The sequence below is a fragment of the Opisthocomus hoazin genome, chromosome 7, assembly GCF_030867145.1.
Source record: "Opisthocomus hoazin isolate bOpiHoa1 chromosome 7, bOpiHoa1.hap1, whole genome shotgun sequence".
Lineage (NCBI taxonomy): Eukaryota > Metazoa > Chordata > Aves > Opisthocomiformes > Opisthocomidae > Opisthocomus > Opisthocomus hoazin.
This window is the reverse complement of record NC_134420.1, coordinates 16,886,497-16,908,280: the sequence shown is the minus strand read 5'-3', so window position 1 is coordinate 16,908,280 and position 21,784 is coordinate 16,886,497. Positions and strand designations below refer to the sequence as shown.

Genomic DNA, 21,784 nt, shown 5'->3' with positions numbered 1-21,784 from the left:
ATTTCTCCTGTTTCTGGAGAGAGAACAGAGCTAGCATTTCCTTCCTATGGCTGTTGCTGAGCTGGGTCAGTTTGACATACCCAGACTCCTGCATCCTGCAAGTGTTGTGTTCTGCCTGACTAGAGAAGGTCATCTGGGAGCTACGCTGTTGGCAGATCTTCCCCTTCAGTCACAGCATCCTTCTCCCATCCTTGGTGCCTTCTGCTGCTTGCACCCATGTACGTTCCCTTTCATTCTCCTTTGCTACCAAATGTAACCTTTCCATAACCATGCCCTGCAGGCGACTTGGCCCCTGCCCATGTGTCTCAGCCAGGGCCTCTTAGCGACTCTGTGGAAGCAATGGGCTTGAGCACCTACCTGGCACAGGCCTCCTGGCAACCACAAAGGCTGTCCTCCAGTACCTCAGACCTCAGGTCAGACAGGGCTGAGGTGGGGGCATGGAAGAAGACCTGCACTGCTCCTTTCCTTGTGCAGGGTGAGGAAAAGGAGTTCCTGCTGGCTTTTGTGGTTGTGAAATCTGGTGAGTGATGTTGCTATTGATTTTGTGTTTGTATTGGGATGGTTTTCATTCACGAATGGTTGAAGAGAGATGCAAGAAGCACCTGAAAGAGTTAGTAGTGATGTTATGGCATTAAGATCAGCAGACCTTTTAGGCAAGGATGGAAAATAAATTGTTTTTTACATCTGCCTTTTATAATGAAGTAGGCATGGAAGAATTAGCAATATGAAAGTAGATGACTGCACTCAACCTTCATTTTCATAGCTAGAGTGGATCAAATGTCGTCTCCTATGCACTGAATCAAGATCATCTGAATCTGACCAGGTTTCAAATCCAGTATGGCACAGTTTTCATAGCTAATCTGTGTAGCACTGTAAGAGTATAGCTGATTTGTACATTTTGTGCAAGAGGAAATTGTGTAAAGCTTATATGAGGTATGTAAATACACTAACTAACCCGATCTAACATGCAACAGAACTAGCATAGTTTCAGTTTTTGTTATTTACAGCTGAAGCTCAACAGGAGATATATTAGTGTACCTGAACTTTGTTCAGCCTTACATCCAAAGATATACAGCCTCACTTTTTCATATGCATTGCCTATTGTGTCAGTTCTTGGAAGAATGGAGCACAGTATTGTACTTAGAGTAAAATATTTGAAAACGCTTCAACCTCAATTGAGCGTTACTTAAACATTTCAGAAAATGTACCCTAAAACTAGCAGGTTTATCTTCAAAGATTTCATTTTTAGGATGAACCTGCTGATTCTTGAAACAACCCTGTATAGGGATAAACAAGCATTAGTTTTCATCATGTTGAGAAGTAGTTTTAAGCAGAGAGACTATGTCTTGTCTCAGATTCTGTAGTAAGCCAATGGAACGAAATTTAGGCTTTTATGGTATACGACCTAGGAAGGACTAATACTTCTACTGTTACATGATTGTGCATTGCCTGAAAAGAATTTATTAGGACCTGTGTTTCTTCTGTGAAGGATGGACATTAAGCTGCAGTAATGTCAGTGTGGTGGTTTGACCCTGACTGAGGGAAAAATCACCTACTGGCTTCTCAACAATAAGTATTTTCAATTCTCCTTTAGACATAGTCATTCTCTTAGAAGCCTGGCAGCACTTTTAAGCATTTCAGAATTCTTAAGGATAACACTTATGTGACTAAGCTTCTTCTGTTTCACATAGTAGATGCTTATTACGTAATTTATACATCATGTATATTTAATTTTGATAGCACCATTATTTATTTATTATCCAATTTAATTTATTTAACCTTTCATTTGCCACTGCTAGCCTCTAGTGGAAATTCATATGTTAAAATGTTTGGTGTTAAGATGATTCTTATCCAGGATCGTGGTGGAAAATAGCTTAGTATGGTAGGACTAAGCAATACTTTTACTACTCAGATAAATTCTGGCGTTACACTGTAGCATATTCTGGTATAAACATTCTGAATCAGCATTGGTAGTCTGAGGCTTGTCCTAAAAAGAAGAGTTTTTTCCCAGTGCAGTTACTACATGGAGGTGTCTGGAACAATTTCAGTTTGATGCAGACCTCCACATTCTGTCCTTTTTTTTCCATATGCCACAAAAAATCCAGATTACAAATGCTATCCAGAGAAGGAAGAGTAAAGAAACCCCAGGTATATATCTATACAGACACCTAATGAGGCAAGTTATTAAAAAAAAAACACCTGTGATTTTCTTTTTTTTTCAGAATGGGGAAGTTCTACTTAAATTTTAAATCCTGCAAGAAATTTAGATACTGTATTGACTAAGTCTTTTTCGCTGAGTGTTCTCCTTCATGCTTTTTTTACCCTAATACTTTTGTGACTAGACTTAGTAAAAATGAGATATTTTTCTCCTACTTTTTCCTAGTATCATAACAAATAGTTGAAATATTACATTGATTTTAAAATAAAGTATAAAATTAATACTGTATTTTAATAACTAAGTGCAGATTATATGATTTGACATACAGTGGTATAAGTACTGCTGTTGACACATCTACGTATTTTGTTGAAATTGTCTTTTCATTAGTAATGTAACAATATGTTTACAACTCTATTGAGGACAATTTGTATGCATGTAGATGTTAAATATCTCACAAAATAGCACTTGGCTTTTGATCAGCCATACTCGCAACAACTATACTGTGCTAGTACAATCAAACACTTGAACTGCCACTTTCCTACATTGTATAAACAGACTATGTTGTAAGATTTAGACAATATAGAAAAGGTGAATCAACTTGGTTGTCAACAGAGACAGTATGCAGTACTCTAAGTGTGTTTGTATAAATAATGGTAATTTTGTCAAGCCATGTGGACCAGTGAACCTCTGCAGTGCAATGTTTTTTAATAATTGAGGGAAAGGATTTTCTTATTCTTTTTAGGGATGATGGCCATTAGTGTGTCCTGTAGATTTTATATTAGATTTAATATATCTCTGGTTTGTGTTGGTGATAGTGGATGGTATGAATTTCAAGGAAAATCTGTTTTCACAGTGTGATGCATTTTAGAGCTGCAAAACATAGTCTGACAATCTGCTTTAAATGAGGCTTTTCAAGTTGCCCCTGATGTATAGCAGAGACAGTTGTGATGGCTAATGAAAACATTTTTAATTATGAAATAGGAAGTGTGAGAGAGGGGAGCATTTACTACGTATCAACTTTTAAATTATTACATGATTTATATTAGATTGTTTTACACATCTGCTATTTTTCTTTTTTCTACTTAATTTCAGTTTCAGACTGGGAGGTGAAGGAATATTCTTGCTTAGAAGCAAGCACATAGGGACAGTTCTGTCTGGTATAGTTCATAACAGAAATAAGTCAGAAAAAATGTTAACCTTGAGGTAACCTGTTTCCTAATCTGAGAGAGAGTATTGTTACTCTTTGTTTACTCAGTAGCATGCCTATTTGGTATTAATTCTGTTATGAATACCGAAGACAACATCACATTTCTGTTGATTAGTCACATTTTTTAAAGTGTATGCAAAGGCAATCAAGACCAAACAAAGATGTGTTTTTATCAAAGACTTCAGATTGACCAAGATACAGAGTGCATTAAAAATAATAATTTAAAAAATAATCTTTTGCCTGTGGAACCTCTAGCTTCTATCTCATAGTCAAACTGAACTATTTTTTAGTGTGACTAAATAGGCTAGTCACTTGAGCTAGTCTGTAACGGTATGCTTCATTTTATTCAGTTCTCTTGTGCTTTTTTGCTCCTATGAGCTTGCCTGAATCCTGCTTTTTGTTCTAGCACAGTAAACTATTCTACCGTTAGCTTGTCTTCTGCCTGACAGGAGGGTGCCTTTTGGCCAGAGCAGAAAGAGAAGTCCAGAAGATACTGCAGGCTTTTAAAGGCAACAAACTCATTCTGTCAAGAGAGCAAAAGCTGCCAAAACCAAACCCCGCTATAAATAGTGACCTGTTATGTGTTAGATTGGATGAATTGGAAATAAAAATCTATGTCTAACTGAGCAAATACAAGCAAAAAGATTGTCTGATACTTTAGCTAGGAAGTTGTGACTTGGCAATGGTCAAGAGCAACAAAGATTTCTGATAGATAATGCGCAAAGTTGATGCATGTGAACAAAAAGCAACTTAGTAAACAGTTATCATAAATAATTTGCACTGGAAATAAAAGTTCACATTTTGTAGCCCCAGTTGTCTTCGAAAATAGAAGAACAAAAAAAAAATCTGTATCATTGCATAACAAGATGGAGCAGTGTGTTATTAAAGGTATACAAACAGATATGCAAACCTTCTGCCTCAATCTAGTCATGTCTCCATTGTCTGAGAAATATTTATTTGCTTAGAAGTAAAGATCCTGTTTTCTTTAAGGAGATTTTCATATGTTCCTCTCATATCTGTCAGTTTCAGTCAAAACCTTAAACATAGAAATATTCACACCTTTTTCTGCCATGTGCGATTACTTCTATTCTTTGATCAATATCTTACTATAACTTTGTTTTCTTTTCTGTAAAGAACCTCCATTTTGGTTATATTGAGAAAAATTAGTATGTACTAGAGTACTTTCAGCTGTATGCACAGTTCTCTAGGCTAATTTGCTGGCATACCTTTACGTACACTCTCAGATGGGACTTTTTCTTTATAAAACCTCTGTGAAGTTAAATGAGAATAAAGGGCACTGTTAACATGTAAACCTGTACACACAGAAATGCTGTGATGTTCGTGCTTTCTTTGTAGCCTTGGTAAGGCACTGAAAGGTTTTAATGCTTGTCACTTGCCTGAGAGAAGAGCAAGAAGAGGACACTTCTGAAAAGCCTGACATCGTCTTCTGTCTCCAGAGTTCTATAAAACAAGAATGCTGGGCCACCTCTCTGCAGGTGTGTTCACTAGAGTATTATTGTTTCTGAATTACTTTGAGAAAGCTAAACAAGGTGCACTTTCAAAGAGCCCAGAGTAACAGTAGAAATGTTGTGGAGATTCTGCTTATTTTCACTGGGCTAGTGTATCATGGCTTGTCTTGTGCATCATGGCAGGAGGTAGGTCAGTAGGTTTGTGTGAAGTTGGTGGGGAACCACCGAAAAGTGTCATCTATCAAGTCAGTGATGAAGTATTGTGGAGAAATCAGTGAGAATGACTTAATAAAACTTACTGAAAGCAGCACACCCACAGAGAAACTATTCTGTTGGAAACCTGTTAATATTAAATTAGTAAAAATACTATTATTGACTTCTAAAACTGATAGAGCAAAGGTGTAGGCAACAACACAGAGAAGATTAATAGAGAGAGATGATGCTTGCTTATAGATTTTCCATTTCTAGGCTGCTACTTGGATACTTTAACAGCTTTACCCAAGACACCCCACAGTAATCAAAGTGAACAGATTAATGTCTCTCTGCAAACTGTATTTGGTTTTAAGTTGTTGTACATAAAATAATCTAAAGATCTTAACAGAACTCAGAACTTTTTTTGCGTGACATACCCTGCAGACAGAATAAGTAAGGCTTCTAGACTGTGCTGTCCACTCAAATGCATGAATCTTCAGAGTAAAAATGGTTTTATTGTTAGTTAGTGTGTTCTTTTGATTCTCTAGAAGATACATACTACCTGTCTTTTTCTTGGATAACCTATTTGCTTTTGGAAGAACTTCTGGGATTTTCATTAATAAAATCAAGATTCTTTAATGTGCAAGAAAGAGATATAATGGTATACAACTTCACCACCTTTTAAAGTTGGAAGTTTATACTTATATATTGTAATTATGCTGTTGCTGAGTATTGAACGGTAAGCAGAGATGAATAAAAAGGTGCTTAAGTGATCCTGATGGGACCGGTGTGGTAAAAGCTTACTCTACTGTTCAGTCTATTACCGACCTTTATTACTGCACAGTGAATAATACTATATATACACACAGACACGTATAAAATATTGCACTACTAGTGACTCTGTAGCTAGGCTTTTCATGAATTTATGCATGCTCACAAAACAATTTTAAAGGCTAATATCTAAAGATTGTTAAATTGCAAGACATCTCTACCTTTTGCAAGCTGAAATTTTAGGGATCAAGTAAGAACTCAAAATCTCTATTTTTTTTTTCAGGTTTTCTTCCTTTTATGTGTTCATTTATTACCATTGAAGGCTTCCTTTATCAAAACTGTTAGTTTAATGGCTGAATTATTTAGTAGCTTGTAGTATACTCAGCAATTTTGCAGATATTCTTTAGAATTGATCTTCTAAAAAGCAGAGAAGGCAAAAAAAATTCTCAGTTTTAAAACCTTTTCAATTTAAAGTTTAAAAACGTCTCCAGATTATATTGTTTCTTGACATTTTCTCCCACCGAAAAGGAAATAGTTTAAGAAAAGTCTGAACAGCTAAAATGTGAAAGTGTCGTGGTAGTTGAAGTTAAATAAAAGGCAGTTTGACTTACAGGTGTTATAGATATATATATACCCTCTGAAAAATCTTGTTTCAAAGATGGATGTTTGCCCATTCACACAGTGTCCTGATGTACACAGAGCAGTGGGGAGACAGACCAGTACTCTTTGGAAGATACGTACCAAGATAGAGAATGTCCTTAGGAGTACTACTGTGAAAACTGTTTTGGAGTTATTTCTGTATATTTGTTTTCCATCAGAGATCTAAACTCTTTAGCTTTAGAATACAGCCTTTTGTGTGATTTCTTCTACTTTTACTAAGAGGTATGGCTCCCTGAAAAGGGGGAAGATGGACCCTATCTAATTGAGTCTAAAACGTCTGTTGTCGTGTATAGCCACTGTTGATGGTCAGGTATGGAGATGCAATTCCTGGTGGGTTCAGAATTTAATAACTAAGTTAAGTCTAATGTAACTGAAGCAGTCTTAAAATGTGTGGTGTAGATTTTCAAGCTGAATAGTATTTTTCGTCCTTTGAATCATTCAGGTTTGCTGTAGTGGAAGATAAGCTCAATTCACTTTAGCAGGAGCAAATGATCCTTCCTTCTGATTAGAGATCTGTTGCTTCTAGTCTGAGTTTTGTTCATGTGAGAACTGAGGAGAAAATGTAAAGTGTTAGAAAAGAGCATCAAAATGGGATGTGTGCGCAGCAGTGGTTTCGTTTTCTTTAAAGCTTTTTTGTTGAAGAGCTACTCAGGACTAGTAAAGCAAGGCACCGGAGATTTAAAAAAGTTAACCTTCTTAAATAAATCCTAGTCTAAAAATTATTTATGAAGCTGTATGTTTTCCTAGAATGTATGTTCTTGTTGCAAAAGATATCCTAGAGACTCGTTTCTTTATATTCTTGGTGAAAAGGCATTATCCATGAAGATAAATACCTTCTTCAGGGGAACTACAGATCGTGTTTTTACCTTAACATATTCCAGGGCCGTACTGTTTTTCATGTTTTGGAAGAAAAGTGTCTTAGAAAAGGAACACCAGCCAAAAATCCTGAGAACCTTTCTTCTGGATATTTTATTTGTTAGTTGAATGTGCAGCAAAGTGCAATAGTGTGTAGTGTAGCCATATTAGTGCTGTTCGTAGATACTCATCTTTGGCAGGACTGACTTTACAGGTACTCCGTAATATGTACATTTTGGCTTCTCATTTATTCTGTAGAAGAGAATGCTTGTTTCAGTCCAATCCTGCCCAGTAGGTTTGTAACCAGGAGTATCAGTCATGAGAATAACAGTCAGATTCTGTAGACCAAGAAGTGTCCTTTTTTGACAGAGTTATGGGAGTAAATTGCAGTAAAGCACTGCAGATTTGAAGTCTTGTATGAAAGGTGGCAGGCAGACTTAAAATCGTTTCCAAACACTTATGCATTATGTGGCCATGTTTTTACTAGGTTGTAACTTAAACTTTCAAAGCCTGGTTGTGACAACTGAATTGCTACTTTAGCTGTGTATAGCTATTTTCAAGAAGGAATGTTCTGGGGAACAAAAATGTTGCTCTGGGTAAGTTAAGCCAAGGCCTGTTTCAATGAACCAGCATGGCAGTTCTCTGTTTAAGAACAAGTATTTGCAAGGTGGGCATGCAGGTGACATCTGCCTTTTGTTACTGTTCCTGATAATCCATGCAAATTTTTCATTCTTCACAGCAGCCTTGTTGTCTGACTGAAAAATGTAAAATTTGACTTTCAGAAGTATTGAGTATGCAGTTAACAGTTCAAGTAAATGGGAGCTTAGTGTTTTGAACATTGCGCTTTGCATTTTTGTTGTCCATAATAGAGACAATGTAAAAACAAGTTAATACGTTTCAAGTAGGTCCTCCAAAATTAATGGATATTAGTGACGATTTGGGGCCTAATATTTCTTTTTTCCCTAACTCAAGCTTGGAGCTAGTCTCGTCACCATAGATATGATCTGAAGAAGAACTTGCTCATTTTTGTTCTTACATACTGCGGTGATAAATGCCTAGAGGCAGGAGAAGGGGAAATAAATTCTCTGTGCCTGGTCGGGATGGATTCTCATTAAATGCGGTACATGCCTGAACAGCTTTAAAATAATAACATACCTTATATATAATAGGCTATAATAATTTCTTCAAGTTGCATTTCTAATTTTAAAGCTTGTTCCTATGTATGTTGAACACTCTTTAATTGTGTTGGGATAATTAGCAAGTGAAATTAGGATTTCTCATCTAAAGTCATATGTTCAGGAATAAAACTGTGTGCCAGGATGTCTTGGCTGGTAATTCATGTCTGCTGGACTGTAACATCTTGGTCCTATGTTCTACATGAGCGTAGTCTCCTGTCATTACTGAAGTTGCTAGTCTGGAACGGGGCAAAGTGTTAAAAGCTATCCTTAAATTTTCAATATACAAAACTAGATCTCTTTGCATATTTCTCTAGTGTGGCAACTTAAAATTTTGTATGTCTTAAAAAGGGATGGGCAGGTTTAACTTGCATTATTTGAAAAGGTGCATTGTTCTCAGGCATGTGTGTATTGAGGAAGAGTGCCATAGCTGCTGCCATGTGTTTGCTTATGTAGATACTTAAATAGCATACCTGGCTTGGGTTCATTTGACTTAAATACAAAATGAAAATCTTTTCTAAAGCTGCTAGAAGTAGGCAACAATTTACCAATATATGAATGAGCAATCCACAGCAAGAGAGAGAAGATATTCCCTGAATGCTGAATGTTGTAATTGCGTTTAGGATAATACCAAAGGAGAGAATAAATATTTTTCAAATTGAGAAACAGAAACTTTTTCTCTGTTTTTTGAAGCGTAGAGAGAGGTGGAATTTTAGCCGTGAGGTGGAGTCAGGATAGAGGCCGATGGAAGTCAGTTATAGCATCCTTTACATAGGAGATGGAAATTTCCTATTTAAAAATAAAGGCAACTTTCTCCATGCAAATCCTGTCATGAGCAGAGAAATTATTGCAAGAATGAGGCATATTGTGGAAGAGATGCTTTTGATAGGGTTTGCAAAAATAGAAAAATAATTTTTTATCATCGTATTTGCCTGTGATAGCTTTGTATAATCATGATAGAGTACCAATAATGGGAATTTGAATTCAAATTCCTGATACAATCCCCCATGAGAAAATAAAACTGATGGTGCTTGGCCTGTGGCTAAATAAACCCCCTAATGTTTACTCAGGAAATTTATGAGCAGAGTTAAGTTCAGCCTTCTTGCTGGCCAAAGATGCATGTTAAAAAGATGAAAAGGAGAAACAGGAACATGTGATAGAGACTTCTTTTATTTCTGTGACACCCATGTGGCTTCTGTCACTGGCAGTAGCTTGCCATCTTCTGGTCTTCTTACATGAGGCAGCAAGCAGCTTTGTTTCTGTTGTGCAGTCAGAAATGCAGATACAAGGAGACATAGTCTCTACACTGAGATGATACTGTGAGCTAGCCAAGAATATGAATTTACAGCATCTCTGTTCCCTATGCAGTTTTTTGGGTACAAGTAGTATTCTGTCCTCACTTCATGTCAGGTAGGTATGAGGTAGGCCATTCCACATTCCAAATGTCCATGCAAGAAAATAATGCCAAAAAGCTAATGGTGGAGAAAATTCATTTGCAGTTACCTACCTTTTTTCCATGAAAACAAGATCTTTATAATTTCATTTTTAGAAGATTAACTAAGCCCATTTTATAGAAGAACTTTTTTGATCACATATCAGTGGCTTATAATTAAGAATTGCATTGATTATCCTTAGAGGACACAATTAGGTACAGCCTAGGGATGATTTCAGTTCCTGTGCTTTGGCATATAGGAATCAGACTGTAGAAATATTGAAGCACTGCCTTCATGTGCCTTTATAGATTTGTCAATTGATGAACGTTAATGAATTCATTGCTTTAAAAAATAAAAATGTGAACATGGAAAATTGTAAAGTGGCTAAGGAAATTAATTGTCAGCAAGAAGATATTTTTGATACAGTGTTCAACATCTAAACCTGGTAAATCTGCTTTTTTCAGAAATGTCTGCAATGTAATTTCATAACTGCTTTTTAGAAAAGTTAATTCTATATCTATGTTTTTAATTTGTAGGTACATTGAAACCTTGAAGGAGCACAAACCAAAAATCGTCTGGGATGAACAAATTGCTGAACACTACTTTGAATACAAAAAGTGAGTTACATTTATTAACTTACCGTGCTGCAAATATTTTCGGGCATGGCCCAGTACACAATGAATTACCAGTTAACTGTAGTATGCAACTGAATTCAGCAAATGGAAATTCTGCTGTTTATGATGTGTATGTCAACACTGAACTGCAGCATAAAAAAGTGCTTCAGGCGAGAGAAGTAAATCAGAGAAGGATTAATGAAATAACATAAGCTAAAACAATCCTTAGAAGAGAATTCTGATGAGTGATATCGTTGGAAGTTATCCATCAAAGTTACCTGCTCCATGTCAGTTAATCAGAGGCTCGGAGATTAATTCTGTGAGCTGTTGGCTGATTACCAATAACTCGGCCAAAATAGTTCTAAGAAAAATCTGTGGTACAAAACCCTGATTTTACAAGTCCTAGTGATAAGATTGGTCAGGCAACAGACTTCCACTAATTGGAATGTACCGTAGAGAAATGTAATGAGAATATGAAGTGTCTTCCAGATAACGTTTTTAAAAGCACTGAGAGCATGAAGGTAAGGGTAATAACTTTCTCCGTCCTTCCTTTTTCACCGTGAAATGACAAAAGGATTCCTGATGCTAGGAAAAATCCGTTTAAAACAGATTTAAAAAAAAAACCAGCAACATCTTGTTAAGCCTGAGTGATAATTCACTACTTTTGTATGCAAATACAAAAATTTGGTAAAATTTTACAAACAAAATCCAACTACCTCTACAACATCTTGTATATTACTCAGTGCATCGATAATGTGAAGACACATCACTGAAAACAACAGTAAAACACATTTTACAGTGCTTTAAGAAAAAAAAATCAGAACTACATTGTTATTTCCAAAATACTTTCTTCCTTTAAATATTTTTACATGTAAAGAATCACCCAAACCTAAAAATGTGCTACTTTTATATTTTTAGTTTCATTTTCAAGGTTTCTCTCAGCCTGTAATTTTCTTCTAACTTGTCAGCAACATGTATTTCTCATCAGAAAAAAAGGAAGACCGTGTTGGTCAGCAGTGTTTTAATTTATTTTCTGTTTGTATGAAAGGACTGGCATCTGTTTGCCTTCATATTTAGTTCTTTGGTATCCGGTTGCAAAATCACGTTGTGCCAAACAGTTACAAGGTTTTTCATGTTAACTAAAGAGGAATAAATCAGAAGCTGTGTTTTACTGAACTTTAATGTATAATCCAATTGGAGACACACTGACCACTGGACAATGACTTGCTCTCAAAAGAGTAAATCTGAGGGCTCTGTTCAAATGGCATGCCTCTGGGATTTGTTTCTGAAAAACATTTCCTAAACATCTTGCAAACTGAACATGTGGGAAAGGCATAGCTTGTCAGTAGTACTACATCATTTGCCATGCAGAATCACAGAATCACAGAATAGTAGGGATTGGAAGGGACCTTTGTGGAGGTCCGAAACAGGGTCACCTACAGCAGGCTGCACAGGAACTTGTCCAGGCAGGTCTTGAATATCTCCAGAGAAGGAGACTCCACAACCTCCCTGGGCAGCCTGTTCCAGTGCTCCGTCACCCTCAGAGGGAAGAAGTTCTTCCTCATGTTCAGACGGAACTTCCTATGCTTCAGTTTGTACCCGTTGCCCCTTGTCCTGTCACTGGGCACCACTGAAAAGAGTTTGGCCCCATCCTCCTGACACCCACCCTTCAGATATTTATAAGCATTTATTAGGTCCCCTTGCAGCCTTCTCTTCTTCAGGCTGAACAAGCCCAGCTCCCTCAGCCTTTCCTCGTAAAGAGATGCTCCAGTCCCCTCACCATCCTCATAGCCTTCTGCTGGACTCTCTCCAGTAGCTCCTCATCTTTCTTGAACTGGGGAGCCCAGAACTGGACACAGTACTCCAGATGGGGCCTCACTAGGGCAGAGTAGAGGGGAAGGAGAACCTCCCTCGACCTGCTGGCCACAATCCTCTTGATGCATCCCAGGATCCCATTAGCCTTCTTGGCAACCAGGGCACACTGCTGGCTCATGGTCAACTGGTCATCCCCCAGGACACCCAGGTCCCTCTCTGCAGAGCTGCTCTCCAGCAGGTCCACCCCGAGCCTGTACTGGTGCATGGGGTTGTTCCTCCCCAGGTGCAGGACCCTGCGCTTGCCCGTGTTGAATTTCATCAGGTTCCTCTCTGCCCAACTCTCCAGCCTGTCCAGGTCACGCTGAATGGCAGCACAGCCTTCTGGTGTATCCATCACTCCTCCCAGTTTTGTGTCGTCAGCAAACTTGCTGAGGGTCCACTCTAACTCTTCATCCAGATCATTGAAGAGGTTGAATAAGACTGGTCCAAGTATGGACCCCTGGGGGACACCACCAGCTACAGGCCTCCAATTAGACTCAGCGCCGCCGATGACAACCCTCTGAGCTCTGCCATTCAACCAGTTCTCAATCCACCTCAACGACCACTCATCCAGCCCACACTTCCTGAGCTTCCCTAGGAGGATGTTATGGGAGACCGTGTCAAAAGCCTTTCTGAAGTCAAGGTAGACAACATCCATGGCTCTCCCCTCACCTACCCAGCCAGTCATGCCATCATAGAAGGCTATCAGATTGGTCAAGCATGACTTCCCCTTGGTGAATCCATGTTGACTACTCCTGATAAGCCTCTTTTCCTCCACTTGCTTAATGATGACTTCCAGAATGAGCTGCTCCATCACCTTTCCAGGAATGGAGGTGAGGCTGACCAGCCTGTAGTTCCCTGGCTCCTCCTTCTTGCCCTTTTTGAAGACTGGAGTGACAGTGGCTTTTCTCCAGTCCTCGGGCACCTCTCCTGTCCTCCAAGACCTTTCAAAGATGATGGAGAGTGGCTCAGCAATGACATCTGCCAGCTCCTTTAGCACTCGCGGGTGCATTCCATCGGGGCCCATGGATTTGTGGGTGTCCAGATTGCTTAAGCAATCTCTCACACAATCCTCCTTGAAGATCATCCTTTTGCCACACTTTCTCTCTTACCTGCAGGGCCTGAGATTTCTGAGGGCTGGCCTTCGTAGTGAAGAGTGAAGCAAAGATGTCATTCAGTAACTCAGCCTTCTCTGTATCCTCTGTCACCAGGGCACCCACCTCGTTCAGCACATGGCCCCACATTTTCTCTCATCTTCCATTTGCTGCTGATGTAGTTGAAGAAGCCCTTCTTGTTTTTGACATCCCTTGCCAGATTTAATGCCAGGTGCATCTTAGCCTTCCTCGTTGCATCCCTACATGCTTTGACAACATTCCTGTACTCCTCCCAAATGGCCTGTCCCTCTTTCCACATTCCATAGACCTTTCTCTTCCTTCTGAGCTCCGCTACAAGGTCCTTTCTCATCCATGTGTGTGTCTCCTGCCTCCTTTGCTAGATTTCTTGCTCAGGGGGATGCACCGATCCTGAGCATGAAGGAAGTGATGTTTAAAGAGCAACCAGCTCTCTTGGACCCCTCTGCCTTCTAGAGCCCTGACCCATGGGATTCCTCCAAGTAGCTCCTTGAAGAGGCCAAAGTTAGCTCTCCTGAAGTCCAAGGTTTTGATCCTACTAATTGCCCTGCTTCCTCCACGCAGGATCCTGAAGTTCACCATTTCATGGTCACTGCAGCCGAGGCTGCCTCCAACCTGCACAGACTCAACAAGTCCCTCTTTGTGCGTCAGTACAAGGTCCAGCAGCACACCTCTCCTTCTTGGCTCCTCCATCGTTTGCATCAGAAAGTTATCATCGATGCTCTGTAGGAACCTCCTGAACTGCATGTGCCTGGCTGTGTGGTCTTCCCAGCTGATGTCAGGATGGTTGAAGTCCCCCATGAGAACCAGGGCCTGTGACTGTGAGGCTGCTTTCAGCTGCCTGTAGAAGGCCTCATCAACTTCCTCTTCCTGGTCATGTGGCCTGTAGTACACATCCACAACAGTGTCACCCATATGAGGCTGTCCCTTAATTCTAACCCATAAGATCTCCACTCGTTCTTCATCTGCCCCCAGGCAGAGCTCAGTGCATTACAATTGCTCCCTCACATACAGAGCAACTCCCCCACCTCTCCTTGTTGGCCTGTCTTTCCTAAAGAGCTTGTAGCCATCCGTGACAGCATTCCAGTCATGCGAGCTGTCCCACCATGTCTCTGTAATTCCAATGAGATCGTGGCCTTGTGACCGCACACAGATCTCAAATTCTTCTTGCTTATTGCCCATGCTGAGTGCATTGGTGTACAGACATTTCAGAGAGGAACTCGAGCATGCTGGTTTCCCTGGAGAGGTGCGAAAGGATCTGCCATGTCCATGCCCACCCTTAAGGTTGTTGGTGTTTTGCTTCTCAGCTTGGGACACAGCTGAGGAACATTTGTCACTGCTCTGATTAGCCACTCTTAATCCCCAGCCAGATGGGATGGCTTGAGCATTGTGACTTTGCCCCCCACCTCCCAAGTCCTTCAGTTTAAAGCCCTCCACACCAGGTTGGCTAGCCTATTGCCAAAAATCCCCTTGCCTTTTCTAGATGGGTGGATCCCATCCCTCTCTAGCAGGTTATAGTCATTGAAGAAAGTCCTATTGTCATAAAAACCAAAACCCTCACGTCGGCACCAGCCACGAAGCCAGGAGTTGATACTCATAATGCGTCTGTTTCTAGGTGATCCCCTTCCTCCAACTGGTAAAATGGAGGAAAAGATAACTTGGGCACCAAAGCTTTTTGCTTTCACCCCCAGGACTTTGAAATTTTCCTTAATTCTGCCAAGGTTCCAACTTGCGGTGTCATTTGTGCCTACATGAAAGAGTAACAGCAGATAGTAGTCTGTGCTCTTCACAAGTTGTGGCACCCCCTCAGTCACATCCTGGATGTTAGCTCCCGAAGGCAGCACACCTCGTGTGCCTCCCTGTCAGGTCAGCAGATGGGCGCCTCAGTGCCCCTTAACAGGGAGTCACCCACCACAAGTGTCCGTGGTTTCTTTTTACGGTACCCGCTGTGTGCTGCTGGCGTAGATTTCTCTTGCAGATCTTGCTCCTGGGTATCTATAGTTGTTAAAGCTTCGTATTTGTTTTTGGTAGTCATGCTGGAGGGTGGAGGCTGGAGCGGAGTCCTGCTTTTGCGGGTCACCAGGGTCCAAGGTGCCTCTTTCTCAGTGGTGGTCTCCACAGGAGCATGGTTCTGGAATCATGTATCTATCGCCAACTCAGCTCCTCTGATACTGCGTAAGCTGCTAACTGTTTCCTGCAGCTCAGCCACCTGACGTATCAGATCCTCAACCTGCCTGCATCTTGAGCAGACACTCACCGGTGCTCCAGGAGAAGGGTCTGGGCACTCGCTGCAAGCTGTAGCCTGTACTGAAGTGTCCTTTGTTACCAGTGTTACCTTTGAAAGCCAGTCTTTGGAGATTCTTGTTTGTGGGCTTCCTGGAGGAATTTTTGATGCATAAAGCATACTGGATCTGAAAATCACTCTAAACTTCACTTGCTGCACTGTGCTTGGCAGACAGCTGTATGGCTCAGCGTGTCTGCAGCGGTTCAGCCAGCTGCAGGGGAGGGTTATTTAAGGCAACTGTTTCTTGGTTACCACTTTGGTTTGCAAAGGTTCACTTACATTGGATGGGGATGGCAGCCAGGCCTGAAATAAAGGGGATGGCAGCCAGGCCTGAGTAAAGTGTCTCACCTGGAAATCTTCTGTGTCTGCAGTTGCTAAGAAATCAAATCATGAATCTTTAAGCAAAGCACAGCTAATGATTTTCATGTAGCAGGCAGAGACTAGTATGTATTTACGCAAGTTGGGAGATTTTAGGAGCAATTCCTACTTGGTCGGTCCATGCACTCTGCATTTTCTTTTAGCCTAACTGGTAAAGTGGTGCTGTGAGACCACTTGTGACTCATCCTTCTCATTATTAGTGGTTTAAAATGCAGCCTTAGTATCTGCGCCCAGTGCAACTTAGCCTGTCTGTATTTGTTATATTGCTAGCATTTAATTTAACCTGAAAGAGTAATTTGGGGAATTGAGAAAAATCTTTCACAGTTTGCATCTGAGAACCAAGTGTCTTCATCTTTTTCAGATGCGCATTTAGTAGGTGCAACTGTCTTTTACTATCTGATAGTTTTATAATCCAATTGCAACAAGGTATCTCAGTGTGTTTATTAGATCTAGTATCAAACCACCTCTGTTGTGAGATCTCTTCTTGGATCCTCTATTTTTGCTGTCAGCCTTTTCACCTCCTTTTGGAGTTGACCTCCTTAAAGGCCACTAGTATGGAGTAAATAAGTATTTTTTCTGACTCTGTCTGTATTGTATTTCATTGTAACCAGTTCTTCCATGAAGTGTTACACCCAAAGACGTTTGGGACTTTCATCTAAATCATGAAAGTTACCTGATTTCTTCCCAGGCTGTGTTAGTTACTAGGAAACTGTGCTCTGTTCTTTAGATGTTTGAGAGGCCTTATCCTGAAGCCTTTTAAGGAATCGTTTCGATAACCAGGGATTTTTGTTGTTGTAGTTGTGGCATGATGCAATTGCTACGCAAAGACTCCTCTAGCGGGTCTTTGACTCTATACAGTCATGTTTTGAACTTTGTAACTTCCCAGCTTCTAGCATTGTCAAAGCCCATTTAAGCAGGATGGTTTTTCAGGAGGACCTTTCTGATGAATATTCCTGTAAAGGATACCTGCAGGACAGTGACACGCTGGCATACTTGACTGTTAGATAGGTTGTGTGCCTTCTCTTAACAGCTTTTCTTTCCCCACCACTTTGGATTTATGTGGATTTATGTGCTGTGATGTTTGCATCTACAGTAGAAAAGGAAGAGAAGCAGTCAAGATTTTGGCCCTGTTTAGAGTAGCCAGAGCTTAAATATGGAATTAATGGAAGTTGATGGCCAAAGTGTCTGATTTCAGAGTGCCTCAGATTCCAGAGTGGAGGAACACTGGGTAAGAAATCTCGAAGATACAAGCTACTAAATGGCAAGTAGTCTCTGTCTTTGATATGGGCATATTAATGCTCATGTGCTGAACATACTAGTGTATCTTATTTTTAATAGCGTTAACTTCTTCAAAACAAAATCAGTAGTTTTCTTCAGCACTGTCTTTTCTTTTAGTGAGAAGGAATAAAACTGGTTTTGAATTTTAACCTCAGCTAAAAATACTATGGGAATCTATCAAAGCTAGTGTAATGATTTGGTTTTCCTGTTTTGCAGAAATAAAGGAGGAAAACATGCCGTCTTCTACCCAACACTGAAGGTAGGTGCCACTTTTTCACATGAGAGGGCTGTAAAAGGAAAGAGATGTTTACTTGACTTGTTGTATTATTGAGACATTTCAGAAAATGTTGAACTGGGTTTAGGATTGTGTAAAAGAAGTTTACCCTCGTGTCATTATGATTCAAAACTTCAGCTGCCTGTACGATGATTGTTTTTTCTGTCTCATGAATATTTGGGATCTTTGAAGATTAGCCATGTCTAGAGATAAGACATACCAGGGCAAACCAGTGCTCTGAGAGGATCTGTTTGAGTGCGCAGTTCATGTGCTAACAGACATGCTGATTGTCAGAAAAGAGACTGAAGAAATTTTCTTTCTGATCATGTTGGCTGGAAGCTTGGGAAACTTCTGCCTTCCTCTGTAATGAGGTCTTGATTCTCCCTGTCAGCCTGCATCACCCTGTTTTCTTCAGTTCTGTTTCTGTGGAACGTATTGTAGTGTTTTGAAAACTTAAGCATTTGGCCTTGCTAAAGTCCTTTGGCAGGACATACGTTCTCTGTGTACACAATAGTCTGCAATATACCAGAATACAGGATAAAATGGTTACTTGCAGCCTTAGTTCGAAGGAAGCTGTCTTTAGATTTTCTCAAATTGAGCTAAAGGCGGTATGTTAAGCCTCTGCTGGCTTTTAATATTGGACGGGAATTGCTTCTGTAGTGAAAGTATATCATATTTACCGAGAACAGAGACATTTTGTATGGTTAAACTACTGTGAAATGATCCAAGGCTCTGTTTCTCTGAACAGCATTGTTATCCTAAGCTCTGTTAGTACAAGGATATTTCCCTACATTAATCTAGTATTGGTGGAAGTACTAACGCATATGGGATATTAATTACCATGTCTAACTATATTCTTGCTGGTAGTACCTGTCTTAGGGTGTTAGGAAGTTTTGTTGCAAACCTATCAGAGAAAAGGTAGATCACGCTGCATGTTGTTATGCTACGTTCTCTTTGGCATTGTGGAAGGATTTCACCCTGCTATTGTCAGTACTAGCCAGGTTAAGAACACTCATTCCTGTACATTTCTTTCGTTACTGCTTCTCTAGCAGATATTCAACTGTGGTGGTTGGTGAATTTACGGAAACAGTTTTTCTTTCCAATTTCAGCAAGCTTGTAATGAAATATTTTGAGGTTTGTATGCTGGGGCAAATCAAAGAGTTGTTCACATTATGGTGATCAGGATGGTCAGCAAACACTGAATTTTGTTTCCTCATGACAAGTGTGTTTCTTCTCCTTTTTAATGTTATTATCACTGGCAAGTTGCTCTAAATTGGTTTGTTCATGATTAAATAAAAGCTGTCATGAATGCCAGGCCCAGTGGATCTGTTAGTGATGCCTTGATACTTTGTTCTGTTTTCTGTGGAAATGAACTTTAAACACATCCCTGGTGTAAGCAGTTTAAACACTGCAGTGCTACACTTCAAAGGAAGAAAACCTAAAAGTAAAAAATTGAAAAATAGTTATTTTCATTGTCTGAATTGAAGGAAGTGCAGAACATGAATTGTGGCATTGCTTCCCTTGTAAACCAATAGCTAAACTAACTATAAATCAATGGCTGGAGCTCAGGTAGGGATACTTTTAAATATTAATCTCCCAGAATCTGTGTAAAATAGAATTATGATAATGAAAATTGTGACTCTGTCGTGGGACAAGGCAAGGGTAGGTAAGAGATCTTGATGGTATTTGACAAGTTGTTCTTATTGTCTTGAGTGATAAAGTCTTATTTTAGCCCTGAGACATTTCTGGGAAGAGTTAGAATTTCTGTACATTGTGAAATGATAGCCTAAATTAGAATAGTCTTTTGCAGAGTTCATAAATCTGATTTGTTTCTGCGGCATTTTGTCTGTTTAGCTGGTTATCTTTCAGTAGGTCACTGAATTAACTGGTGCAATTAACTGTCTCTTACTGAATGATTGCTTGCTAACCAGAGATTATTTGAAATACAGATGAGGTTTTTCAGTATCTGGTTCAAGAACAGATATTTTTAAAAGTTTGATAATGGCATGAAGAGATGGTAGCATCGAGTGTCTAATGTCTGTGACTAAAAGGTGACTGCTTTGTCTGTCTTTGTCTTAGTCCATCCAGCTGCGCTTAGAGCTTGCAAAAGAATTGGGCACTGGAATATCCATCTGGGAACTGGGACAAGGCCTGGACTATTTTTATGACCTGCTTTAAAATAAGAGATGATCTGGGAAAGACTTTATTTGCTTCACTGAGACTCCACCTTCAATTAATTTGGGTATCCTGGAGAGATGATTTTTAAAACTTTTTGTAATTTATATATATCATATCTGTATTAAACTTGCATTTTTCCCAATAAAGGACCTTTTCTGATTTGCAAAACAGACATGATTGTTGGTATCTGATAAAATTCAGAGAAAATAACCCCCAGAAATTTCTTTTAAAGCTCCTGAATTCAGAGTCATTGAAAATAGACCAACATAGCTGGGATGGTGTTACAGTCAAAAATACTTTCTGAAATGTTTTCTAAAAGAAATAAAATGTACAAGTTGATGCCATCTGATCAAAGTTTGATGGACACCGCTCAAACAATTGCTGGTAATAACTAAAGTAAGTGAACAAATAAATCCATCAGAATATGACCAGGAAATTTAATATCTGCTGGACCCTCTACTTCTTGCTGTCTTCTCATAAGGTAAGTCAACGTAAAATGTCGGGGGGGGGGAGACCAGTTAGGTATCTTTCCTTTAAGCTGGTAGAAAATCAAGCACTGACAAGATAAGCTGTTAGCCGTTTGGTTTTTCATGGTAGTAAATTCCTGAAGTAGTTTAAAGTCACAGTAATTTCAATTTATGACTTATTTCTAAATCGTTTTTGTTACAAGAGATGCTCTGTGATTTCTTTCTTCTGCTTAGTGTCTCTTTACAGTATTTAGCACTAGTGCATGATACATTAGTGGTTAGTTTGTGGGAACTGTAATGTTTAGCACCAAAGGCTGTAATGGTAATGATGGATTACATAGATAGACCCAACAGAAAAGAGCCCCGGAGCAGCTCTTACAAACCCTTGACGTAAGTAGATGCTGTGAATGTGGTCAGCATCTTTGTGCATGAAGCTGTCCTTCTTTATCTGTACACATTGGTGCTTTCATCTCCATGATACAGAATTTTTATGAGCCCAAAAGCCATAACAAGCCATTAGTTTGAAAACAAACCCAAAAACTTGTGTCCCTGCTTTTTGGTTTACAATATTTGTGTTTGTAGAAATACACAGGCTTCAAGGCAGTTTCTTCTACAGAACTAAGCGGTGCTGGGAATTTGATGAGGGTGTCATTGGTCACCAGCAGAGACTCAGGCAATAGCTCTGTACTGTCTTGGGTGGTGTTCTTGCCACTTACAGCTGTCACAAAGATAACTGCACTCCTCTGTTTGCATCCACCTTTCCCAGTAATTAATCTCAGTGGGGAATTTATCTGCCCTGCTGTTCTCAGCAGAATAAATCCCACTGTAATCCACCATTGATTAAAGAACTATTGATCTTCACCTCTCTGATTTAGTTCTGGCATCTCTCGACTTCTCACATTGCAAGTATCCAGCAGGGTTTACTAATCAGACTTCTTTCTTCCATACCATTAGTAGTAAGATAATTTGCTACATGAATCCTTGTGTTCAATTAGCTTGAACTTTCTAGTTCATTCAAGAGCAATTTAAAGTCACTCTGCAAATGGTATCTAGAATAGCACAAGAATTAAATTCTACTACACTGCTTTTTTCTACTTTCAGAGGCACTGCTGAACCTGAATGTCTCAGAAAAAAATAGTCTGTAAGAAATGGAAGGGGTTGAGATCTGAAATGGCATTCATTTTTATATTAGCTAGTAGGTAGCTTTCAAAACTGGGTGTGGGGAAGAAAAGACTATTTCTTTTTAGCTTGTTGTTTCCTCTTTAGAAAAGATACATGTAATTTATCATATTTTTCATATTTTTTTTGTATTCCATGATGATTCTCTGTGAAGTTCAGGATTCCTGTTTGTCTGCTAGTATAGCTATGTTAGAAAGAAGTGTCTTTTCCATCCTTAGAGATAGAATG

The 21,784-nt window shown here is 39.5% G+C and overlaps 1 protein-coding gene across 10 annotated transcripts in view; it reads left to right on the top strand.

The window, feature by feature from the left end:
* Positions 1–20,092, top strand: part of CHID1 (chitinase domain containing 1) — a 142,390-nt gene extending 122,298 nt beyond the window's left edge. For 9 of the 10 annotated variants that reach the window (XM_075426886.1, XM_075426888.1, XM_075426887.1 and 6 more), the window contains exons 11-13: positions 10,457–10,537; positions 17,675–17,717; positions 19,812–20,091. In XM_075426886.1, the coding sequence (XP_075283001.1) occupies positions 10,457–10,537; positions 17,675–17,717; positions 19,812–19,910 (223 nt within the window). In that variant the 3' untranslated portion in view covers positions 19,911–20,091. Of the gene's footprint in view, positions 1–10,456; positions 10,538–17,674; positions 17,718–19,811 lie in introns of all 10 variants that reach the window. The other variant, XM_075426895.1, reaches the window with a different exon arrangement.
* Positions 20,093–21,784: the final 1,692 nt, after the last annotated feature.